This window comes from Mus pahari, chromosome 13 (genome assembly GCF_900095145.1).
Source record: "Mus pahari chromosome 13, PAHARI_EIJ_v1.1, whole genome shotgun sequence".
In the NCBI taxonomy this organism is placed as follows: domain Eukaryota; kingdom Metazoa; phylum Chordata; class Mammalia; order Rodentia; family Muridae; genus Mus; species Mus pahari.
The window spans coordinates 95,775,387-95,802,129 of record NC_034602.1 but is presented as its reverse complement, the minus strand read 5'-3'; the positions used below and the strand labels follow the sequence as shown (position 1 = coordinate 95,802,129).

Below are 26,743 nucleotides of genomic sequence, written 5' to 3'. Positions count from 1 at the left end.
ACTTCCCAATCCTGTTATCATACTATGAATCCACCCAGGGATTAAGCCCTCGATTGAGTCAGAGTTATCATGAGTAACCTCTCAGTAATCTGGTTCCCCATCTAGGGACCATGCCTTAAACACATGAACTTCTTTGGAGGATATTTCTTATTCAAACCACAACATTTTCTCATAAAAGTCCTATCATTTTGGCTCTTAATTCTAAATCCTTAATCCATCTTGTGTTAGTTTTTGTATATATGTAAAGTAATGAACAGTCCAACTCTATTCTTTCATATATATTTAGTTTTTTAACCATGTTTTTCTTTTCAAAGATTTATTTATTTATTTTATGTATGAGTACACCATTGCTCTCTTTAGACACACCAGAAGAGAGCATTGGATCCCATGGTGGTTGTGAGCCACCATGTGGTTGCTGGGAATTGAACTCAGGACTTCTGGAAGAGCAGTCAGTACTCTTAACCGCTGAGCCATCTCTCTAGCCCCTCTAACCATTTGTCTATTGTCTCTTTTTCTCCAACTAGAACTTAAGCTCCAGCAAATCAAGAGTTAAACTATTTCTGTCACTGCCATATCAGGATCAATTATCTTGCTATTTATAGTAACAAGTCACCTTGACATTTAATGTGTCAAACAACAAGGAATACATACTTTCCTTTAAGGTTTCTAAGTGTCAGGAACTCTGTATCAGTTCTCTGATTACGTCTTCCTCTCCAGATGTGGTCAGTTTGGGGCCAGAACTGGAGTCCCTGAAGCATGGGTGGGTTAAAGCTGAGAGAAGTAGGTCACTTCTAAGGTGGATCATTGACACAGCCGCCAAGTTGGTTCTGATTGGTGTTTTAGATTTATTTATTTTTTTATTTTTTATGTGTAGGGATGTTTTGCTTGCACACCTGTCTGTGCATCACATGTGTGTGTGCTCAGGAAGTCGTAAGAAGGAGTAGAGTAGGATCTCTTGGAACTGGAGTTACTGTTAGTTGTGAGCCATCACGCACGGGTTGGAGAATTGAATCAGACTCTCTGCAAGAAAATCAAGGGCTCCAAACCGTTCAGCCATCTCTCCAAGCCGGATTCCGAATGTAATAAAATACGTTCATCTTTTGTTCAGGTGGGGCACACGTGCCACAGTGCGCACATGAGAGGGTCACCTGTGGGAGCCAGAGAGGACTGGAGTCATCAGGCTTCCCCGGCATGGCCTTTACCTGCTGAGCCATCCCGCAGGCCTGATTGTGAGTTTTGGTGGGGTATCTGTGTGTTCTTTCCTCACAGAGCAGGTGAACCTAAAAAGAACAAGATGAAAAGTGCGGTGACAAAGGTCAGAAGTCACATTGTGGCATGTCCGATATGTTCTATTTGTCTGTGGTAAAGATCAGCTTTTATTCCGTGTGAGAGACACGAATAGCAGACAACAAGGACCACAAAAGGCTGGATTTGTTGCTGTCTGTCATATGTATCTGATCCCAATAGCTAGAGAAATGCCTAGTGCGATCTATTAAAAATATCTCATGGGATCTGGGGAAGTAGCTTATCTCACGAAATGCTTGCCCAGCATGGATGACATCCTGGGCTTGATCCCCAGCACTGCATGAATTGCGCATGGTAACCCAGACCCATGATTCTAGCATTCAAGACCCAGAGACTGGAGGATCAGAAGTTTAACATCATCATTAGCTACATAATGAGTTAAGGCCAGCCTAAGCTACCTGAGACTGAGTCTCAAAAACTAGCCAAAAACTAACCAATCAACTAAAAACAACAGCAATGGCAACAACAACCCACAGTTAGACTGTTCTAAAACAAAAATGACAACAAAAAATTTTTTAATTAAAAAAGAAAAAAAGCCCGGTGGTGGTGGTGCAAACCTTTTTTTTTTTTTTTTTTTTAAAGATTTATTTATTTATTTATTATATGTAAGTACACTGTAGCTGTCTTCAGACACTCCAGAAGAGGGCGCCAGATCTCGTTACGGGTGGTTGTGAGCCACCATGTGGTTGCTGGGATTTGAACTCAGGACCTTCTGGAAGAGCAGTCGGGTGCTCTTACCTGCTGAGCCATCTCACCAGCCCGGTGCAAACCTTTAATCCTCTGGGAGACAGAGGCAGGTAGATCTCTGTGGTCTATAGAGTGAGTTCCAGAACAGCCAATGCTACACAGAGAAACTCTGTCTCAAACAAAAAAAATTAAAAGAAAAAAAGGATGGGTTAATGCATCATTCAAAGGTTGTTGGGAAGTTTATGGCTTTGAACAAAGAGAAAAGCAATTTTTTGAGAGGCAGAACCGGCTGGAAACAGGAATCCTTGTGCTGTTTTCTGGCTGGGTTCACTTTTCTGAGAAAAGCTAGGGTCTCCTCATTCACATCCTTAGCATCTCCTAAGGTGAGAACAGGGTATTTTACTTTTCTTGCTGTGGTTTGCAAGCTTTCAAGGCAAGATTCTCCCAACCAGCATGGCCAAGGAGCTCAGGTTCCATGAGGAAACCACACCTGTGATAAGCACCCAGGAGGGACGCAGACAGTGAAACAGTACAACTCTCTCCTCCAGGTGAGGTATCCCTTCTGTATTTCGCCACCACATTGCATCTCCATATTAGGGAACATACACACACACTGTTATCCATTTATTCTTACATTCATCTTTTAAAAGTATTTATTGATTGTATGAGATGAGTGTTTTGCCTGAGTGTATGTCTATTATGTGAGTGCAAGAACCTGTGGAGGCCAGAAGAGGGCTTCAGAGACCCAAACACGCGATGGGAAAGGAACCTAGGTCATTTTAACCACCAAGCCATCTTTCCAGCCCCTTACATTTATTTGTCTTTAATCACATTATATTTTCTTATATTAGATTGTAAACATAGGTACTGCATTTTTATAACTCCAAATTTCACAGGCTTCATCGTCAAGGGAGATCTAAACTTGCATTTGTGTTTTCTTTTACTGTCAATTGTCACTATGGGTCAGCCACAGTTTTCAACTTAGAAAAATTATTTATTTTATGTATATGAGTTATTTTGTCTGCATGTATGTCTGTGCAGCCTGTGAATGCCTGTGGCAAAAGAAGGCCAGAAAGGCTGGGGGGTGGGGGGTGGGGGTGGGGGTGGGGGTGGATCCTCTGGGTCTGAAGTTACAGTAGCCACAGTTTCCATGTGGCTTAGAATTGAACCTAAGTCCTCTCGAAAGAGCAACCAGTGCTTTTAACTGCTGAGCCATTCATTATTCTATCACAACCCCTTAAGTGGGTCTAGTAATGTCCATTTTGTATGAGTGCTTGTAATATTATTATCATCCAGCTGAAAATGTGACTTACTGACCTTCCTTTTAGGAAAGTGTTTGGCACAGTTGAACAGCATATTCATACATGCATACATGCATATATGCACACATGCACACATTGCACACATGTATACATACCTCCATCTCCAACAAGGGACTTAAAGGTAGCTAAAACATCAGAACTTCCCTCCTCACACACACAGAACTTCTCAGGCATCTTTAACACTACGACCCTATCCCAGTTAACTGTTTATGTCTTGTGTCTTTTCAGGAGAGGTCACATGGGCATGTGAGGATGGTGAGCCTCTCAAACCTCCTTCTGTGAGGGAATGTTAATAGGAATGTTAGTCATGTGACAGTTGTGTGCCTGTCATTAGTTACAGCTATTCTGCTTTTAGATAACCTCTATGGTATCTTTTCAAGTAACAGAGTAAATAAATAAATAAATAAAGACTTCCTTGGCATTTACCTGAAAATGGAGATAGCCTTGGGGTTAAAGATAAGGTTACAGGGCTAGAAAGATGGCTCACAGGTTAAGAACACCTGATGCTTTTGCAGAAGCCTTGAATTTGGTTCCTAGTACCTACAGTCGGCAACTTACAACTGCCTGTATCATAGACCAAGGGGATCTGAAGCCTCAGCCTTTACAAGCACCGACATTCATATGCTCATACAGATAATTTTTTTAAAAAGATTCTTTTATTAAATGTAAGTACACTGTAGCTGTCTTCAGACACTCCAGAAGAGGGAGTCAGATCTCATTATAGATGGTTGTGAGCCACCATGTGACTGCTGGGAATTGTACTCGGAACCTTCGGAAGAGTAGTCAGTGCTCTTAACCACTGAGCCATCTCTTTAGCCCCCGAATGCAGATAATTTTAAAAAAGATTTAGGTGATAGATTAAAAAATGCTACTGGGTATGGTAGTACAGACTCATCTGTGACCCCAGGCAAGGATATCAGGAGTTCAAGGCCAGCCTCAGCTACATAGAAAGGTCAAGCCTACCTTGAAATCTGTCCCCCAAAACAAACTAAAGAAAAGAGAGAAAGAGAAGAAAAAATGATTTTATAGTGCTCAATGCATGGTAAGCGCCTTAAAAATAAGCCACCATCAACAAGGCAAGTCTTCAAAGCCAACACATTGGATTTCTTTCAAGAAGATGGAGCTCTATTGAGAGCTTTCCTCCACAAGGTCTACCAGTTGGTTCCACGTTATAGCAAAGTCTCTACTGATTGTCTCTGAGTAACACTTTAGGGGAGTATGGTGGGGTAGGGTGGGGATGGGGGTGAGGGAGAGAGAGCCAGAGCCAGAGAGAGACAGATACCCAGTTAATAATTTGTCTGAGGTTAAAGTCCAAGCTGACGGTATCAAATTAGACAAGCCTCTAGGCAGAGCCTCAAATTGGCTTCTCAGTCAAGATCATTCTGTCAGAAGTCAAAGAAGGAGGGAGAGAGGGAGAGAGGGAGGAAGGGAAAGAAACCAACATCTGTTAGTATGTCTGGATATTCAAAAGGCTTTGCTTTTAGTTTTCCTAATCCCCTCCCCCCAAACTCCCAGCCTCCCTTAAAGTTACTAACAGAACTACTGGCTGGAACTGAAAGGGTGTTGAATGGGTGGAGCCCAGAGGCCGCATGGATATAAACACTCCCTGTGAGTCAGCTGTAAATTCAATTCAAATCCCCAGCCTCCTAGTCTCCTCTTCTCATCATGGTTACCACCAAGATGACTGCTGCCTTTAGAAACCCAAATAGGAGACAGGTAAATGTCTGAAAATGCAGTTTGATTTTTTTTTTTTTTTCTTTTCTATAGTGCTGATAAAGATGCAATTATTGCAGTAGGGAATTTTAACTTTTACTGAATTAGGATTTGTGTACCTTGCTTCATCTTTAAAGCACAGCAGTTGTTTGTGAATATGTCTTTGGTTTTATTTTAAGAATATTATCTCATTGTACTGTGGCCATTCATGTGAGCAGCCCGGAGTTATATAAAGTGGTAGGTTTATTTCCACACCTTCAAGAGGAGTGTTTTAATAATTAGCTTTTGTACTTCAATAGTTTCTTTCCCTTCTGTTATTGGCTGCTGGGATTTATTTTACTTATTTAACAAATAGAGGCCCACTTTATCTGTCTAGGTTTCTAATTTCTCACTCGGAGGTAAAAAATTAGCCAAGGAATATGATTACCATAATATTTGTTCACAAATTCTAGTCGTTGGCAATGTTGATGGTTGTTTCTTTCCTTAGGTGCCTCCTTGTGTTTAGAAACACAGGCCACTGAAAAATCCAAGTTAATTTTACTGTAAGGTTACCAGGCATGGTGGGTTCTGACTGGGAAATGGAGGCAGGGGATTAGTTCATTAAGGTTATACCAGCTCCATAGCAAGTTTGGGGCCAGTCTGGGTTACATATGTTTCTACTTGAAAACGCTATAAAGCAACAATGGGTTTTGTTTGGGTGGAAACAAGGAAAGAGATAATTTACACTGAAGAAATTCTGTCCCTGGCTTGATGGATAAAGACCATTTCATGTGAAGTAGAAGCATATCTCTCAACACATCTGTCACGGTGGGCAGACTTAACTTTTTGCTTTTCAGGCTCCTTATTTTGTGTATAGTGTGTCTGTGAATGTCTAAATGCAGGTGCAGGAGTGTCACAGTGCACACGTGGGGGCCAGAGGACAGCTTTGGTCTCCTTCCTCACCCAGCCAGATCCCTTCTTATTTTGCTGTGCACTCCAGCCTGGCTGATGGGATGGGTGAGCCTTCCAGCTGATCCTGGCTCTGCAGAAGTGGAGGGATTGCATATCCTGCTATTTCTGTCTTTTTATGTGGGTCCCAGGGACAGAATGCATGCGGCCAGGCTTGTACCGTTAGTGCTTTTATCCACTGAACCGTCTCTCTGGCTAGATTCTCAGCTTCAGTTGGCCGATGAAGAAACAGCTGTACAAGATTAGCTTCCAAACAACTAGCAGGTGGTGGAATCAGGATTTTTTTTTTCCTTAGTTCAGAGTGTTTTTAATATTTGCACTTTTACCTTGTGACTTTGGAAAACAGCAATTACAGTAACTACCACCTGCTGGGTGTTTATATGCTTTGCATATATGTTCCACTTAATTATCAGTTTAGTGCTTAAATAGATATTACTGTTTTATGGATGAGAAGATTGAGATATGAGGAGGTTAAGTATACTTTTGCCAAGTACACTTAAAATTTTAGATTACAGCCTACAGTCATGTGCTGTATGGAATGTGGAAGTTATGAGTTCTCAGAAAATTTGATAGTTTAGGTGAAATGACTAATTCTAGTTGCGTCAACCTTTATCTTGCTTTAAAACAGCTAGTTAAGAAAACCAAGAAATAAACAGACTTCTTTTATCAGGCAGTGTCCTGTGATGTCCTGTTTTGCGGTACAATTTCAAAAGTTGTTATTTGGTTTGACAGAGTGTAAAGGTAGAAATAAGGTGGTGGATGGGCTATATCTCACCAAACAAGGTTCTTAACCCTCAAATGTGAAGACTGGTGTGCAGGTTCTTAGAACTGGTGGCTTGCCTATAATGCCAGGTCCCAGAAAGCCCAGACGGAGGATGCTGGGAGCAAGCCAGAGGAGCTGCATCAGAGAGTCCTGGGTTCAATTAATTAGGAAGAGGGTGGTTGAGGGGGCCTCCCAGTAATCAGTCTCAGGCCTCCATGTGCATCCACACACATGCACACTCACATGTGATCAGGCATATATACAGGCACACAGACCATATGGACAGACACATGCAAATACAATTTCTGAAGTCTGTAGTTACAACTCATCTATACATTCATAGCCGTCTAGTCGTTACCTCCACAAGAAATGGCAAGCATATGCTCTGTGAGGCAATGTTGTTTCCTAAGGCGATGCTCCTGTCTTACAGTCGGTGGATACGGTGAAGGAAAAGTCCTGAGCGTGAAGCCATTTTTAGAGCCCCGGTAAGTGGAGAGGCCCCAGTTTTTGTGCCCGAGTATCTTAGATTCCTATTGTGGTAAGTAAAATGCCTAATGAGGTGTGATGTAACTGTTTCAGTGTGAGCCTTCATTTTTTTTCCAAAACAAAAAAGTTTCAACCATTATCCGGAACCCTCGGTGGAGTACTGTGTTCTTCCTCCTGGGACAGTGCCACCAGTATAACTTCCCACAGATGGCAATGTTCTGTCTGTGGTCTCCTGGCCACAGGTGCTGTTACTGAACTTGGAACGTGTGAGTATGACTGAGAAGTTGAAGCTGTTGAGATGTAAGCACGTGTGGCTAGTGGCTTTCATGCCCCTTGAATTAGCCAGTGTAATCCTAGAATAGAAATAAGTGTAGTTCTTGTTTAAGCTAAAATTCTCAGGGTGAAGGTGGCTGATGGTCTGATGAGTTCAGCCTCTGTATCTGGGGTGACTTGACTTTTCTTCCTTCCTTCTTTCCTTCCTTCCTTCCTTCCTTCCTTCCTTCCTTCCTTCCTTCCTTCCTTCCTCTCTCTTTTGGTCTTTTTCAAGACAGGGTTTCTCTGAGTAGCCCTGGTTGTCCTGGAACTCACTTTGTAGATCAGGCTGACCTGGAACTCAGAGATCCGCCTGCCTCTGCCTCTCAAGTGCTGGGATTAAAGGCTTGTGCGACCACTGCCTGGTACCTCCCGTGTTTTCTTTTGGGGATCAAAGGGGCTCACGTGACTGGCTTGAACACCTTTGGCAGTCAACGTCATGGTTTTCTGTGACTTAACCTTCAGAAGATTTAGAGGAGCTTCCTGCCTGAGTAGTGACCTAACTCCATGCTAAGGGTCTGCAGGATGGAACGCAGAACTTTGAATTGCTAACTGAATTGACTGTAAATAAAAGTGGGCTGCTGTTCACAGCCACAGGTCCTCTTAGTTTCCGAGGGAGAGTATAGACTAGAGTCTAGACTTTAGAGAGTAAGCAGTTGAGCCTTAGGAGCAGAGATGGTGTCAGAGTAGAATTCACACAGCGGAATATCACTTACGCCAGTGCCCAAGCACTTGTGAGCTCTAGAATTAGCAATTAAAGTGGGGCATTAAAGTGTAAGCTCTTTTACCAAATAAACTGACACTCTTGGGGCAAGTGAGAGAAAGACATTAGTCAGGGATAATGCTGGAGGGCCAGAGCTAATGGCTTCCTCAGGACTATTCTATTATTTTGAGAGCATGTATTTCAAAATAATTCCACTGTCACATGCTGAGCACCACAAGCTGTCCCTCAGCCCTGCCAAGACTGTTTCCACCACATTTAGTTTTGCCTCCTCTGGAATTTTGAATAGATAGAATCATATACTATATACCCTGGTATTGTTTATTTCCAAATTGGTAGTTCATTCACACACTTTCAAATGAAAAGAATACTACTTTAAGCCTTTGGATAGTCATAAAAAGATCATCCTTAGTTACCATACCGTCCACGTTGGGAACAACCAGTGTTCATAGTTCCGTGAGCATCTGTGACTTTCTCTCTGTCCTTCTTCCAGTGTTAATAGCTTCATGAGCATCTGTGGCTTTCTTTCTCTCCATCCTTCTTAATGGGGAGGTTTGAGCACTCTGCAATTAGACATTTCTCAAAGAATCTTCAGACACTAAAGTAATTTGAAATCTATTTTTATAATGATAACTAGTGCTCTTCTTAGGTTCTGACTCTAAATGTCAAAGTGTGACATTTACCTGCGATGTCAGCAACCTTTGCTCCATAGTCGTTTGAGTCAGGCACCTATGAGTCTCAAGTTTCTCAAACGAATGTGAATATATGACTATGAATCAGGTAAAACAAAGCTCCTGGCCTTACGGGGCCAGATGTTAGTGAGAGATTAAAAAATTCCCGAGTCCTATAATTACAATGTCCTGGAAAGTGATTGACAGGACTAACATAGGCGGCATTTCTCATCTGAGGCATTTCTCAGATCCAGAGACTAAGGCCCAAGTAAGAAGGTGAGGCTAGAGAAACTTCTTAGGTATTAGAAGTTTGCAAAAACTCTTGTGAGGGAGGAAAGGGTCGGTGTGGCTGGAGAAAGAAGAGGATGAACATGGTCTGAGCAGAGAGGAGAGCTGCAGAGGTAGGCAAGGTGCCTGACCCCGAAGGGCTTGGTTAGGGTAATTTTTTTTTTTTTCTAAGAGAATGGGACACTGAACAGTGACAAGGTCACATGATACAGTATTTGAACAAAAATTCTTCTTGTGGTGTGAGATTTGGAGAAGGGTAGGAGGGGATGTAGATAAAATAGTAGGTCAGTGTCCTTAGACTCTATTTGTGGGTCAGGGTAATTTTAACTAAGGTGGTTGCTGATGGAGATGAGATTCAAGGAAACTTTAGCAGATAAAAGCAAAGAATTTGCAGATAAATTGGAAAGGTACATTATACATTTTTTCTTTTGCTATGGTAGATACATTAAATTACGATGAAGTTTTTTGTTTGTTTTTTGAGACAGGGTGGTGTTGCCTTGGCTCTCCTGAAACTCTGTAGACCAGGTTGGCCCCGAACTCTGAGATCTGCCTGCTTCTGTCACTCAAGTGCAGGGATCAAAGGCATGCGCCAAGACTGCCTGGTACAATGAAGTTGTTACATTGCCATTAATAACCCGACCTAAGTTATGCAAAAAAAAAAATTGCCTCAGACTATTTTGAAAATTTCAAAGCTGGGTGGAGGACATGGTTTTACTTCCCATTTTTTATATCCTAATCTTGTTGAAAAATAGTCTTTTCTAGAAGTGCTTATGATAGTGGAACTTTTTCTGGACAGGTCTTACAAATCTAAATGTAAAAACCAGTGGTATTAGATTAGTAAACAATTTTGGAGCTTTTCTGACTGCTTGATGGTAATTACTACCCTTTTGGTCACTTTTAAGTGTATAACAAAAATGATTTATATTGCCTTTATTATTTTTTGTTGCCTGCTCTTCCTTTGACAGGACCCAAATTAATAGGTTTTTGTGTGTGTGTGTGTGTGTCCCAAACTAAGTAATTTCCTTCTAAGAATTTCTTGGTTGGTGTTGGATAATTGCCCACCCTCTGCCCTCTGTCGGACTCCGATTAAACCCACGGTTTATTCCAGAGGATTAGTGGAACATCCGTTTTACCACCGCGAGTGCCATTTGATTAATGTTATGTTTTTGGGAGTCGGACTCCGAGCAGCTCTCGCAAAGCTGCGCGTCCGCTGTGCGCGCCCCAGGCCTGGCAGCCGCGCTGCCCCGCGTCTATGCTCGCCCGGGGGCTCCGAGGGGGCGTATTTTGTGCTGTCCTGTCTGGCCAGGGGCGGCTCGAGCGACTGGGAAGTCAGCAGTTTGCAGGGCTGAGGGCTGGGCGCTTGGGAAGAGGGGCGGAGGACTGAGAGGGATCTCCCCGCCTCCGTTCCCCTCGGTCCAATCCCTTCGGCTTCTGCTTCGGCTTCGCCAGCGCGGCCCGGGCCCTAACCTGCTCGAACCCATTATGCCGTAGAGGCCGTCCGGGGCTCTTTAAGGCCCTCGCCGCGCCTGCGCCCTGGGCTTTCTTGAAGCGGCTCGACCAGAGCCGGGCGGAGCTGGCGGGCGCGGGGCTGCGCGGGGTTCTCCCGAGTCGTCGGCGGTACGGTGGAGGGTCGCGGGCAGCTCCGGGTTCCCGAGCGGGAGGCGTGCGCCGGGGGACTCGGGGAACGCGGCCGCGGAGGCCGAGTCGGGCCGAGGCGCTGGGAGGCGGCGGCGGCGGCGGCACGGCCGCCGGCTGGATGGGAAGTTCATGTTGACGGCAGAGTCCACCCCAGGTTTCCAAGGTGAGGGGCGCCGCGCCAGGCCGGGCTGCGGCGAGGGAGGGCGCGGGCGCGGGCGCGGGCGCGGGCGCCGCCGAGGGCCGCGCCGCCCACCCGGGCTGCCGCCGAGCTTGCGGCGCGAGTCCGCCGGGGCCTGCGTTCCCCGCGCTCGCCTGGCCCGGGCGGCCTCGGGGCCCTTCCTCGAGGACACGGCGGTCCGCCGCGCCCTGCTCGGAAAGTTGGCGTCTCCACTCGGCCTGCGGCGGCTGCGGGCAGGTGATGGGCGAGCCAGGTGTGCGGAGCGGCGGCGCATGGAGCTCTGGTGCACCAGGTCGCCCTTCGCCTAACGGGGCTAGCCTGAGATTAACCGCGGGTTTCCGGTGGGTTGGTTTGCGGTGGTGGCGTCTGCGCTGGTGACTCCGACCTTAGGTCCTTTCACCAGAGAGTTAAGCAAAAGTTCTGGACCGGTTCCCTCGCTGTCCTGTTTCTGCTGGAGGGGATTTTGAAGAGCAACAAGCGGTTTTCTTTGTAGAATAATAAACCTTTCTCCGCCGAGAGAATGAATTCCAGAGCTTCCTGAAGTTAGAGAAACATGATCTGTTGGTAGTTTTTTTTTTTTTTTTTTTTTTTTTTTTTTTTTTTTTTTTATCTTTGCGCGGTGTTTGTGTGTGTTTTAAATTTTATTAGTAATAATTTCTCAGTGTTCCAGAACTTAGCTTCCTGTAAGACAGAAAATGCTCACCTTCTAGGAGAAGTTTGTGTCAATGAAATTTTAGAAAATTTATTCAAGTCTATCTGGAGTAAAAAGATCACAATTTTAAGTTTTCAGGTAATGATGTTTAAGTGAGCCAACACAAACCAACAGGAAATGACTAGGTTGGGATATATATCTCAGAGGAGTGGAATTGCTGTTTTTTTGTTTGTTTTTTTGTTTCTGGGTCAAAGTTTTGCTGTGTAGCCCAGGCTGGCCCCATACTCCTGCCGTCGAACTCCTTGCAGTGTATTGCCACTATTTCTGGTTGATTATTGTTTTAAAAAAATTTCTGGCTTTAGGTTCTGTTGGGCCTTTTCTCAAGACGGTTGTACCATCTAGTACTCTTTGAAACTCTAGTTATTCCATACTTACGATGCTTACCGTCTTCAAAAAATGCTGCGATTTGGGTGGTGATACTTTATCAATGTGTGACTTTATTTTGCATGGTGAATGAGTTTTAAAGTATTAGCCATTTTTGTATTAATCTTTTGTGAAATGTCTTTTTTTACGAATTATGCTTAGGTTTTTGTTATTTTACTTTTCCGTTGTTTTTTAGTTCTGTCTTTTTTGTAGTGTTGGGGACAGAACCTACATCCTTGCATGAGCAACTGTGTTAACTTTCCAAGGTTTTTTTAAATCAGCAGTCTGACAGTATCTGCAAAGTTCCAGAAATAAACAACTTAGAAGTCTTACAATTTTTTTAAATTGAACTTATTTAGGTACTCTTGGGCAGGCACCATTCTGAGGGCTTGATACAGATTAGCTCACTTAGTTTTAAGTTACATGCTTTTTGGAGTAGCTGAACATTATCTAAGTGGGATGCTAATTACTCCTTTGTCCAGCATATCTAGTTAGTTACTCAGTAACCATTGGGGTTGTCAGATGGACTGCTCTGCCATCTCCCGCTTGTGCTCAAGGGTCCCTTATTTTACCAATAATGGCTCCAAGTGCAAGAGTGCTTCCTTTTGTAACTGCCAAAAGTGGGGCTGTAAAAAAATGCTCCTTTGAAGTGAAACAGTGACTATTGTTGACTTAATAATAATAAAGAAGTTGTGTGGTGTAGATGTTGCTAAGAACAATCTTCAGTCTGTAAAATCATGAGGAAGGATAAAGGAGGAGTTGTGGTAGTTGTGCGGTAGCACGTCAGCATAGAGCACAGCCACACTGATGAATTTCAGAGGAAGGTGCTATGGGAGCTTCTGGGGAGCTACTAGATGTCTCGGGATGTATCTCCTGTGGACAAGGGGGCCTGACACACACATCTGGCTGCTAGTGTTCAGAAAGCTGGGCAGAGGAAGTGGGCAGTGGGTGGCTGCTGTTGGCTAAAAACACTAATGCTTATTAATCCCTTGGCTTTCAGCCTTGAACTTCACTCTGCTTGGTCTGGAGTTACTCCACGTTAGTGTTTCCAGGAATAAGTCGTGAAAGGGTAGGAATGGAGTCCTAGAAAGCCTAGCTGTACCCTTATTCAGGCTGACCATTTTAGCCTCTTCAACACTGACCTTGGGTAATTCAGGTCTTTAGTCTTTCTGGGTTTTTGTGATTGGCCCAACATAGTTGCTTCCTTGACCATAGGTATTCATTCCCATTGTAAGCTGGAAGGTTCAGCTTCCTCTCCTCTGTCATTTGCTCATTCATCTCTTGTCTTGCTTTGTGGATATCTTCTTTTTCTCCGGTCTGTCTCAGGAGGTAAAGAGAGTTTCATTAAGCTTTGTTTTCTTTGCTTAGTTTGCTTCCTCCAAGTTAACTTTCAATTTGGTATTACTGCTTGATTGGTAGCGGGTCTTCTCGTGACTGACTGATAGTCTCTTGTTTCTCTGTTCATGGTTAAGAAAGAGTGCCTGACAGCTAATCAGAAGGAAGACCAGAGTTTATAATAGGAGTTTCTAATGTCCAGGTTTACCCTATAATCTCGTTTCAGGCAAAAGTTTTCAGTTTTGGCTGTATCTTAGAATCTCATGGAGAGCTTTAAAAAAAATATCCTTGTCATTGCTGACTGAATACATCAGTATTTCTTGGGATAGGACCCATGCAGTAGTACTAAGTATGTGGTTTTGTGGTTTCACCATATACCTGATGCAGACTCAGAGCAGTGGGAATTATTCTCTGCACCTATTTTCTACTCAGTGGTTGTAGTGGCTATTCCTGGTTGTCAACTTGATGATATCTGGAATGAACTACAATCCAGAATTGGAAGGCTCACCAGTGATGAGGCTTCCTAATCTGGAGGCTGGGAGATACAAGTTTCTGACCTGGATCTTGGCATGGAGATCTTGAGGCATAGTGACTATGAATTCCTGAAGATTAAGACAGGGAGATCTCTTGACTTCAAGATCATCTGGGATTAAAGGCGTGGTGGCACACACCTTTAATCTGGACCACACCTCCTGCTGAAGACCTACAATGGTAAGAAGGAAGGCTCTCTCCCCCTCTCCCCCTCTCCCCCTTGCCTTGTGGGACTGAGCAACTGCTAGATCCTCGGACTTCCATTCACAACTGCTGTTGGGAGTTGGACTGCAGACTGTAAGTCATCAACAAATTCCTTTACTATATAGAGACTACCCATAAGTTCTGTGACTCTAGAGAACCCTGACTAATACAGAAGTGTCTGCCATTTTGATTTCTAGGTTCAGACAAATAGCGTCTGAATTTTTTTTTTAAAGATTTATTTATTTATTATATGTAAGTACACTGTAGCTGTCTTCAGACACTCCAGAAGAGGGCGTCAGATCTTGTTACAGATAGTTGTGAGCCACCATGTGGTTGCTGGGATTTGAACTCTGGACCTTCGGAAGAGCAGTTGGGTGTTCTTACCCACTGAGCCATCTCACCAGCCCACGTCTGAATTTTTTAATTAAAAATTTATTAGCCGGGCAGTGGTGGTGCTGCACGCCTTTAATCCCAGCACTTGGGAGGCAGAGGCAGGAGGATTTCTGAGTTTGAGGCCAGCCTGGTCTACAGAGTGAGTTCCAGGACAGCCAGGGCTACACAGAGAAACTCTGTCTCAAGAAAAAGAACAACAACAAAATTTATTGTTTGAGTTCGTATTCCTGTGTGTTTGTGTGTATGGGTATGCATTCAGTGCTGTGGGTATGCATGCTGTGCTGTGGTAGCAGAGGACAGCCTTTTGTATGGGTTCTGGGCCTTGAGTGGGGTGCCAGTCTTGCAGGCCTGCATCAGCTCCATGTGTGTGTTTCTGTTCTTGCATTTGTTCTCAGCTTTTGAGAATTCTGTGGTATAAACTGAGTTTGCTCTCATACTGGCTTAGTTTTCTATAGCCTCTGAAAATGGTGATGGTTGTGTCTGTCTGTCTGTCTGTCTCTGTCTCTGTCTCTGTCTCTCTCTCTTTCTCTCTCTTTCTGTTTTCCCTGACCTTACTGGTTTGTGTCTTAAAAACAACAGCAAAATTTCATTTTCTTTCTTCACACATATCCTTTTGTGTGGTGTATATGTGTTCATGTCTGTGTACACATCTGGAGTGGTCCTTAAATTGCTTTTTTGAGACAGACTCTCATTGAATCTGGAGTTTACTAATCAGCAAGGCTGGCCAGCAAGCCCCAGGGAACCTCCTGTTTCTCATCTCCAGGGTTACAGTTTCATGCTGCTTTGTGCCCAGCTTTTTCTGTGGGAAATGAGGATTTGAATTTAGGTCCCTGGGTTTGTGCTGCAGGCACTTGACAACTGAGCTATCTTACTAGCCCCAGCAAAAGTATCAGTGTTTTTTAGCCGTGATTTTATTAAGAAGCAAACTAGGTTGTGTGTTCAGTCTGCAGTCTAACTTAGATGCGCCCCAGCTGCCTTGTATTATCACACATACATGTTGCCATTTACCTCCATGCCTGTCGTCTTACCTGCTTCACACATTTTATGTTTGGTTTTTGAACCGTTACCAAGCTAGGCTGCCAGGAAGGAGATGACTTTATGCTATTGATCAAACACCTCCCCCCCTTTGCCTTGGGCTAGGCTGACCTTGAACTCCTGACCCTCTTCATCTCCCACTACTGAGGTTACAGGCTGTGGATTACCAAGACCTGCCCTGTTCTCAGATTCATTCTTTTTAGAAGTGCTCATTGTTCCAGAATCTTACAGTGTTAGAACTGGAAACTATTTTATAGATAATTCAGCCTGATGAACTATTTGATGCTTTCTCTAAAGCACTTGTTCATCTTAAATGTGGGAAAGTCAGGTAAGAGATGAGAAATATGTTTGGGTATCTGGAAGCCTATAAATCTACATGTGCATTAACCATTGAATGAATAATAGATTTTTCATATTTGTAATATGTAATATTAAAATTTATTGAAAAGTTAGGATGGTTTTGCCATTCCAGTTAATTATCCTTAAAGGAAAGTCCTGTGATAGGGAGGGGTAGCATTACAATGTTTTATTTGTACATGTGAGTGTTCTACTACTACCTCCAGACCTGTTGTTAAAAGTTTCACACTAGAAAAAGTAGGAAACTGTTGTTAAAATCAGATCTTTGTCATCTGTTAACAGTTACAAAGAAAGCATCTGTGTTAGGTATTGTATAGCTCGGCTGTGCCTCTTACAACCCCTACCCCTCTTATGTTTTTCATACTTTGGGTTTTTTTTTTCTTCCTAAAATGTATTTGTTCTTACCTTCATGTACACATGCATGTGTATAGTGTATAGAGTTTTGTGCTGTACCATCAGAGGCTGGATGAGAGAGAATATTGGATTCTTAGAGTTGTAGCCACCATGTGGTGCTGGGAACTAAACTTGGGTCTACAGTGATCTTAATCAGTGAGCCATCTCTCCAGCCCCATATTTTAATTTTTGACGTGGGCTCTCTCATGTAGTTTAGGCTGGCAACGAATTTGCTTTGTAGCCAAGGTTGGCTTTGATCTCCTGTGAGATCAAGGATTATGGGTGTGCATGCACCATTGTGTCCAGGGTGCTCTGTCTTTCCTGTTCTCTCTCTCTCTCCCCTCTCTCCTTCTTCTCTGCCCCTCTCCCCAAGTCAGGGTGTCTCTATGTGTGGTCTTGCCTTTTCTGAGCTCACTATGTGACCAGGCTGTACTGGAACTCACAGATGTCTTTCTGCCTCTGCCTTCCAATTAACAACGTGCACCACCACACTCGGCAAGCTTTTTCATTAAAACACATGAGGCAGGTCAGTGGTATGGCTCAGCAGGTGCTGTGTCTTGATGACCTGAGTTCCATCTCCAGAACCCACAAGGTAGAAGGTGAAAACTGACTCTTGCTAGCTGTCCTCTGTGTGTGTGTATATGTATGTGTATCTGTGTGTATACACACACACACTAAAATAACGTATCAGTTTTCTTTTCAAAACCCTTGCAAGCCAAGTTTTTTTTTTTTTTTTTTTAAAACCCTTGCAAGCCAAGTTTTTTTTTTTTTTTTTAAGTTTGAGACAGGGTCTCCATGTGGAGCCCTGGCTGGCTTGGAACTTGCTATGTAGACCAGGCTGGCCTTGAACTCAGGGATTCTGCCTGTTTCTGTGCTAGAATTAAAAGTGCACCATCATGCCTAGTCAAGTGACAGAATTTTTGAGATGTAATTTCACTCTGTAGTTCCTGCTAAAGTAGAAAGAATATGTACAATATGTTTCTTTTAGATGTTTATATAAAGTATACACCTTGTATGTGTAATATGTATATACATATTTTTTCTTGTGTGGGTACACATGTGTGTGCACACAGTTTTGGAGGCCCTCCTTTCACTTTCTACCTTATTCATTGAGGCAGGGTCTCAATTAAACAGAGATTACTGATAATGGCTAGTCTAGCTTGGGGGAATCCCTTGTTTTCTTCTGAAATTTCAGGCAGGCCTCCGTGCTCTCATGGAATTTACTTGGGTGCTGGGGATATGAACTATAGTCCTCACATTTGCATGGCAAGTATTTGACTTGCTGAACTTCTCCCCAGCCCAGGATATACCTTTAAATTATGTCTTGTCATTTTTTGTATTAAAATATCCTTTTGAAATCTGTGCTGCTAAATAGATTTTTTTTCTGGGTACTATATAACCACTAACTCTGTGAGCCCCATGGTGCTCTTCTTTACAGTGATTTTTAACAAGCTTTAACAATACAAAGTGACCAAGGTGCTTACCACTGCTCAAATCCTGTTTTGCTACATCACAATCATTTTTCTTTTATGTTTATATGTAACACTCAAGATGCCAGTGAGAAATGACCTTGGTTGGCAATTACTGATCACCATGGGGGTATGATAGTCTTTCCTCATAAACATGTCAGTTAATTTTGTGTTTGCAGGTAGGCCCTGTTGGCTTTGGTCTCTTCAGTTTTCTCAGGAAGGACTGTCCCATCTCATTCCTTCCTGCTTGATTACTCTGTTTACTGTTTGTATGCCAGCTGCCTATTACTGGAACTGTCCTTGAGTCCCTTCCCTGCCCTGCAGTCTGCAGTTTATTACTGCTCGCACATGGCAGCCAAGCTTCCATCGCTGCAGCTTATCCACCCTCTGAGGGCTACAGACAATGCCGGCTCAGAACGTGTTCATTGTTCTTTGTAGGCATCCAACACTTGCAGCTGTGTTCTGAAAAATGTTCTAAAACTGGGTAAACTGGCCCTAATCTGCGCTTTCTTTGTTGGTTTTCCTCTTGATGGTCTTGCAAGTTCATTATTAGGATTCCTGAAGGACTGTCTCGTTCTGTGTTCTAGAACTGTAATGAGAGTTAGCATGGAATTGACTTTCTGGTGGATAATTGTTTTCTGGCTTTTATTTGTTCACGGGAAAATTTTATAAGGTGCAAATGAAGATGTGAGTTTTGACTCTGAATTGTTGCTGAAATGATGAGTTGCTATCTTTGACCCAGTACATTTTGTCATGTCAAAGGTTTTAGATTTTAGATAAGTACACTGTAGCTGTCTGTCTTCAGACAAGCCAGAAGAGGGCATCAGATCTCATTACGGGTGGTTGGTTGTGAGCCACGATGTGGTTGCTGGGATTTGAAATCAGGACCTTTGGAAGGAGCAGTCAGTGCTCTTAACTGCTGAGCCATCTCTCCAACCCCAAAGTTAAAGGTTTTATAAATTAGTTTATTGGAATAGTGTAAGTGGTTACTGGGTAAAATTGTAGTTTTAATAAACAATTCTGTAACATGATGTGAAAGAATAAAAATGTATCTTCAGGTATAACATAGTAGAAGACACACCCATAATTTGATGGTGAGAAGACAGAACTTGAAGTTGAGGATGGATTTTTACATAAAAAACTAGATATTTTATTATTTGTATGTTGCATGTATATGATGTATGTAGACATGTATTTGAGACTTTTTGTAGATCTGCCTGAGGTATAAATAAGATATGGAGACTTCTAATAATAGTTTAAAGCTTAGGCATTTTGCTCGGGCAGTCTCCCAGCTACCAGTCAAACTTAACCAACTATTCTAGCCTATGACCTGTCTTGTCTGTCCTTTCTGTCCCTTTTGCATCTCCCATGACTGCTTTCCCCCCCTGTGTTACTCCTTTGCCCCGAAGTTCTGCCCTCCTCCTTCCTGCTTAAGCTATTGGCTGTCAGATCTTTAATACAACCAATCAGTAATGAGACAACCTCTGATACATCTCTAGATTGCCTTTAGGCAGGTAAGGAAGGACGAATATTTACAAAATAGAAAACTTGGTGACAGGCCATAGAAATGACAGTACTAAAATTCTGCCAGCCCTTAGTTAGCCCTTAGTTACAGTACTAACAATTAAAAATATAGAGGCACACTTTCACACAAAGTGAAGAAAGGTTAGACCACAGGCATCTATGTACCACAGCACATGTGTGGATGTAGAAGAGCTATGAGGATTCCATGTTCTCCTTCCACCTTTTGTAGGTTTCAGGGGTTGAACTCAGGTTGCCAGGCTTGTTCACTGAGCCAGCCATCTTAAACCATCCCCAGAGGATGACTTTGAGAAAATAAATATGAGAAATACGCTGGATATTTATTTGGAATTCTTGTAATAGATGAGAACAAAATAAAGACTCTGAACTTGTTTTTTGGGTTTGTTACACTGTTGGAAAGAAACGGTAATAGGTTGTCAGGTAGCCTGGTGCATTTGTATGTCACACGTAAGGCTGGTAGAGTGAATTAGGAAACATGGTCAAGTCCAGGAAACCAAGCTTAACTGGCTCAACATCTGTTTATCAAGCATAATGGTAGGTATGGGGAGGTCAGTGTACTTTATTTTGCCCACATTGGACAGAATTCCCCCCCTTTTTTTTTTAAAGATTTATTTTATTATTATACATAACTACACTGTAGCTGTTTTCAGACACCAGAAGAGGGCGTCAGATCTCATTACGGGTGGTTGTGAGCTACCATGTGGTTGCTGGGATTTGAACTCAAGACCTTTGGAAGAGCAGTCAGTGCTCTTACCCGCTGAGCTATCTCACCAACTCCCTGGACAGAATTCCTGTTCACAAGTCTTATATACCGAGGGAAGACTCAGTTGACTCATCCTTGTTTCTAAGTAGGAATATGACATACCTCCCTCTTCCCAAGACAGGGTTTCCTTGTATAGTCCTGGCTATCCTGAAACTTGTTATGTACACCAGGCTGGTCTTGAACTCACAGAGATCCGCCTGCCTCTGACATCCAAGTGCTGGGATTAAAGGCATATGCCACCACTGCCTGGAGGTTCACTTTTTATTTAAAGGGCGATTTAGTGTTTGTTTGACTTTATTAGAGCTTTCTGCAACTAGTCGAAGAAAAATGTCTAGTGAACTAAAAGTTTTACAACTTTCTAAAAACTAACTAAACTATATTTATATTTTGAGTCAGGGTCTCTCTCCAGAGCCATGACTGGCCTTGAACTCACGAGGTCTGTCTGGCTCTCCCTTCTAAGTGCTAGGAAACATTTTAATGCTTATTTTTTAGTCAGTGTTTGGGATCAGACTCAGAGCCTTGAGAATGCTAAATATGTGCAAGCTACTCTTGAACTTAGTCTGCTTTTGCTTCTAGAGGACTGAGATGGCAAGTATGGGCCGTCACACTTAGAGCTCTGTGTGTTGCGCTGTGACAGACAGCACTTGTCATCCCAGGTGGGAGCCCAGGACAGACCAATGTGCAGCCACCATCTGTAGCCATGCGCTTTTCCACCCAGCCTCTTTGTGCCCAGAAATAACCACTCTGAGACTTAATATTTCATGATTAAAAGCCTAGAGTTTCACGAATAAAGGCCAAAAGCTTCACAATGATGTCGAAGGAAAGGAACGTTCACCACTGTTTTGTTGTTCCTTGTTTTTCCCTTTTTCCATAATTTCTATGAATTTTTAGATTTTTTTTCCCAGTGCTTGTTGTATTTTTACATTCCACTTCTCAAGCAGCCATTAACTTATATAAATGACAGGCATAGTTTTAACCTAGGGTTGTGCTGGCCATTCAATAATAACAACATTGAAAGCTTAATTTTTGTTATTGAGATTGGACCTCAAGTATTCTGTGTGCTAGAATGTGCTCTACACTGAACTGTATGTACTCTTCGGCTCTGAAAGTCATAGTTTTTTTTTTTTTTTTTTTTTTGGTTTTTCGAGACAGGGTTTCTCTGTATAGCCCTGGCTGTCCTGGAACTCACTCCGTAGACCAAACTCAGAAATCCACCTGCCTCTGCCTCCCAAGTGCTGGGATTAAAGGCATGTGCCACCACTCCTGGCTTAAATTCTTTTTTAAAGATTTATTTATTTATAGATGTACAAGTGCTCTATCTGCATGTATACCTGCAGTCTACAAGAGGGCATCAGAACTCATTATAGATGGTTGTGAGCCTCCATGTCATTGTTGGGAATTGAACTCAGGACCTCTGGAAGATCAATTGGTCCTCTTAAGTACTGGGCCATCTCTCCAGCCCCAGTTTTAAAATTCATTTTTGTGCATATTTACACGCTGATTTAAAACTTATATTCGGGCTGGTGAGATGGCTCAGTGGGTAAAGAGCACCCGACTGCTCTTCCGAAGGTCCGGAGTTCAAATCCCAGCAACCACATGGTGGCTCACAACCATCTGTAATGGGATTTGGTGCCCTCTTCTGGTGTCTCTGAAGACAGTTACAGTGCACCCATAAACAAATCTTAAAAATATTCTATTGAGCTGTTGTAATTGTGCTTAGCAGCGTCTACTAGAACTGTAAGAAGTTAGTTTGGCACCTAGTATGCTATTGTTCATAAGCACCAAGAGCTAGAAAGGTCTGACTGATACCAGTAACTACCATACACGTAAAATATGGGATGCATGTATGGATGTGAGTATTATCCTGCCCAAGAAGGGAATGAAGCCTCAACCCATAGATGAACCTTCAAAACATCATGCTGAATAAAAGAGCTGGATATAAAGGGAGAATATTATATAATTCTATGTATATGAAATATCTAGAATAGGCATTCTTAGTCAGGAAATAGATTAATAGATTTCCCAAGTGTTGGGGAAAAAAATAAAGTTTTTGTCTAGCATGGTAAATCTTGGAAACAGACAATGTCTTCCTGCTTCTGCCTCCCAGTACTAGGATCAAAGGTGTGAACCCCCGGGTTGTCAGGCAGATGCCTTTACTGCTGCACCATTTTATTGCCTTTTTTTTTTTTAATATTTTTTTAAAGATTTATTTATTTATTATATGTAAGTACACTGTAGCTGTCTTCAGACACTCCAGAAGAGGACATCGTATCTTGTTACAGATGGTTGTGAGCCACCATGTGGTTGCTGGGATTTGAACTCAGGACCTTCGGAAGAGCAGTTGGGTGCTCTTACCCACTGAGCCATCTCACTAGTCCCCTTTTTTTGGTTTTTTGAGACAGGGTTTCTCTGTGTAACCCTGGCTGTCCTGGAATTCACTCTGTAGACCAGGCTGGCCTTGCACTCAGAAATCTGTCTTTCTCTGCCTCCCAAGTCCTGGGATTAAAGGTGTGAGCCACCACTGTCCCTCCTCCACCCCCTTAAAAGAGTAAAGTGTGAATCCTTGAAAGGGCTTGAGACATAATTTTTCTTCGAACTGAGGCTAAAATTTTCCATTCTCTTGTTTATATTGTTTACTGGTTATTTTTACTTATTGGTTGGGAAAATACCCAACTAAAGCAACTTAAGGAAGAGTTTATTTTGGTCACATTTCATATGCAGTCATAGTGGAGATTTACATGTGCTCAAGCTTGGCTAGCTTGCTTTTTACCCAGGTCAAAACCTTAGCCACGGAGTGCTGTCACCCTGAGAGACAGTGTTTTCAAGGCGTGTTCATATAGTTCCTCACAGGTCACCAAAGAAGCTTATCTCCTGGGTGATTCTAGATTCTGTCAGGTTGGCATAACCATCACACATGCCATAAAATTCTATGATTAATTGCTTAAGTACTTTATTCTAATTTATTCTCTTCCCCTATTGCCATTCTTGACTGTGACTGACTATAACAGTTTGCCGCTTTCCTGGGTAACTGTTTCATTGTGTGCAGTTTCTGAGTGAACCTAAGTGTGTGTGTGTGTGTGTGTGTGTGTGTGTGTATGATTCATCTAGATAGTAGTATTACAGTTATATTAATATATATTCTTTGATTGAACAGTAATATATTTGAAAATACTCATTTATTTTATGTAAGATATGAAATATCTCAGAGCCACAGGTGGTAGTGCATTCCTATAGTTTAATACTCTGGAAATGAGGGGGGGATGGATCACGAATTGCAGGTCAGCCTGGGATACATGAGATTCTGTTCCAAACAAAGGAATCAAAACAAAGCAAAAATCACAAATAACAGTATTATGCTTATGGCTATATATGTTATATATAACTATATCTTTGTAGGTCTTTTGATGATAATGGACTGAACCTCTGAATCTGTAACCTAGCTCCAATTAAATATTGTTTTTAAGAGTTGCCTTGGGGGCTGGTGAGATGGCTCAGTGGGTAAGAGCACCCGACTGCTCTTCCAAAGGTCCAGAGTTCAAATCCCAGCAACCACGTGGTGGCTCACAACCATCCTTAACAAGATCTGATTCCCTCTTCTGGAGTGTCTGAAGACAGCTACAGTGTACTTACATATAATAAAAATAAATAAATCTTAAAAAAAAAAAAGAGTTGCCCTGGTTATGTTGTCTGTTCAGAGATGTAAAACCTTAACTAAGACAAGTGGTTTTTCTAGTTTCAGGAAATGGTATCGCCAGTTGCTCAAGTCAGGGCAGATTTTATCTTTGAATTGTCCTCCTCCTCTATTCTAGATCTGTTTCATCAGAAAGTCATTTTGCAATAGTGTCTTACTTACATCTGTGTTCATCTCTGTTGTGCACTCACAAGCCTAAATCATATTGCTCTTCACTTAGATTTAATAGTCACCTGTTCAGTCTCTCTGTTGCCTGACCTTCCCTCCCTATAAATATACCTTTTATAGTGATTACTCTCATAAAGCAAATTAAGATCATGGTGTCCCCATGTTTAAACCTTTAGTGGTTTCCAGTTAAACTCTAGATAGATCTCAAATTCCTTTCTACTATCATCTTCATGATTTGATCTCTGACATTTTCAGTTTCCTCCTACATTCCCTTTAAGCTAGTTCTTTCATTTCTAGTTACATTTTATCTATTATATAATGTGTGTGCACATAGGCTTATGTGTATCATGGCGGGTGTTTAAAGTTTAGAGGACAGCACACAGCAGTCTGTTTTCTCCTAGCGTGTGAGTCCCAGAGATTGAACTAGGTCGCCAGGCTTGGCAAGTGCCTTTATCCATTGAACCATATTACCATTCCTCATTTTAAAGTGATACTTCACAGTAGATCCTATATATAATTTCTTCAGCTATTTCAGGAGGCTCAAATATATAACTGTAAAGGATTGTGCCTTTTCAGATAAATGTTATTTATGTGGAAAGAAGGTGAAAAAATTGGTCATATGCCTCTAGAAATTGAGTCAGTTCAGTAAGGCATAATCTGTGAATTCAGATGCATTTCAATGTGTTCTGCAAACTCTGTGCTTGATTGTGTTTTCTTAGTATTTTTACATTGTCTTGGTCATAGTATCCCTTTACAACAGTAGAAAAGTAACAGATAGACGCTAGTACCAGGGACTGGGTATTTATGAGGTTGGCCTGACCATGCTGCTTGTAAGAGGAAAGTGGACTTCGGGCAAATAAAGTGGTTGAATGCTGTAGTGAGGCCTCATGGGCCATCCTAGTAGGAGCTTGGGAAACAGTAGAACTAAGAGCAGCATGGACTGTGGAGGCCCAGCTTGAGGGGAACAGTATTAGCAACTGTGTTAGAGACCAATTTTTGATATTTTGCCAAGAATATGGTTGTTTTCTGCCCTTGTCCAGAAAAGTCTGCTGGAGAGGTTGAATGGTCCTTTCACAGTGGTTGCCTAAGACCATCCTCCATATCAGATATTTACATTATAACAGTAGCATAATTACAGTTAGGAAGTAGCAATGAAAATAATTTTATAGTTGTGGCTCACTGCATGAACTGTATTAGAGGGCTGTAACATTAGGAAGGTTGAGAACCACCATTTTAGACTAATACCATTTGCAGAGGAGATTTCAAGACAACCTAGTATTGACAACGTCATGTGGTTACCAGTAATCTTATGCAGATCTATAGTGAAAAAGAGCAAGCAGGGCAAAAAGTAATACGAAAATGTTCAGTTTGAGTAGAGCAAGAGTACCAGAAGATTGAATGTTGGAGTCAAGTCTTAAAAGCTGAAAAAGATAAGGAGACAGAATAAGGGGAGTGGTGTCCTTAGGGTGATTAGGATAATCCTGCAATTTGTGAGAAGAAAAAGGCTTAAGGAATTATTTGTTTCTAAAGAGGAGCAACAAAGGAAAGTTTATGAAAATTTTACTTAAAAAGGGGCCAGATTCCAGTCCAAGTAGGAGGAAAAACCTGGCAGGCTGGGCCCAGTTCTGAATTGGTTTTGAAGAACACAGGAGTAAATGGGGAATCGTCCCCCACAGTTAAGCCAGGCATGTGGCAGGGCAAGACCGGCTTGCATGGAGTCGGGCAAGACTGGCTTGTGAAGCTGTGAAAGTGAGGCGTTGATTGTGTTGAGTTCCTGTGAATATTGGAGATGCAGAGCTTTGGGATGTCCGCCAGGGAGAGCTGCACGAAGAAAGTGGGACCATCCCAACAGAAAAGTGTGCAGCAGTCAGCAGATCCCAAGGGCCGGCTAAGCCTATGACATCAGATAGGGACTTACAGGAGGTGGAGTTTACCCTACTGCTCTTCAGTCTTGCTGTGGTCCAGTATTTGCTCATTATGTCCCTTTTCATCCCCTTTGGAATAATAATGTATATTCTGTGCCACTGCATGTTGAGAGTATGTAATTTGCTTTTTGAGTTTACAGGGGGTTATGTTAAGAGATTGCTTTGAGTCTTAGACAGTACTCTTCTTGTTTGTTTGTTTGTTTTTTGACTTTTAAACAGTGTTGAGACTGTGAAAGAACTATGGGCTATTTGAAATTAGATTAAATGCATTTTGCACTATTTATGTCTACAAGTCCATGGGGCCAGGGAGTGGAATATGGTGGTTTGAGTGAGAATAGCCCCTATAGGATCATATATTTGAATGCTTGGTCCCTAGCTGGTAGAACTGTTTTGAGGAGGTTTCTTAGGATTTCTATTGCTGTGTAGAGACACCATGTTCAAGGCATCTCTTATGATGGAGAATATTTAGTTGGGGACTTATTTAGAGTTTCAGAGGCTTAGTCCATTATCATTAAGACTGGGAACATCGTAAGTAGCATGTAGGCAGGCATGGTGATGGAGAAGTAGCTGAGCACTTTATATCTTGGTCCTCAAGCTGCAGGTAGAGAGAGACTGGGACTGGAATAGGCTTTTCAAAACTAAAAGCCCCCCTCCATTGACACACCTTGTCCAAAAAGGGCACCCTTACTCTAATAAGGACACATTTCCAAAACTATCCCAGTAGTTGACCACCTGGGAATGAAGCACTCAAATGTCTGTCCCCCTTTCATCTCTCTTCCTTTCTCCCTTTCCGTCCCTCCTTCCCTCCCTACCCTACCCTCCCTCTTTCC

The 26,743-nt window shown here is 42.5% G+C and overlaps 1 protein-coding gene across 4 annotated transcripts in view; it reads left to right on the top strand.

The window, feature by feature from the left end:
* Positions 1 to 4,925: 4,925 nt before the first annotated feature.
* The window catches only part of Evi5 (ecotropic viral integration site 5), a 127,916-nt gene continuing 106,098 nt past the window's right edge, over positions 4,926 to 26,743 (top strand). The window contains exons 1-2 of one of the 4 annotated variants that reach the window (XM_029545077.1): positions 4,948 to 5,030; positions 7,169 to 7,223. Coding sequence is in view for 2 of the 4 variants with exons in the window: in XM_029545075.1 (XP_029400935.1) it covers positions 4,980 to 5,030 (51 nt within the window). In the remaining 2 variants the exon portion in view is untranslated. Of the gene's footprint in view, positions 5,031 to 7,168; positions 7,224 to 10,580; positions 11,018 to 26,743 lie in introns of those variants that run through there. The other 3 variants (XM_029545075.1, XM_029545078.1, XM_029545076.1) reach the window with 3 other exon arrangements.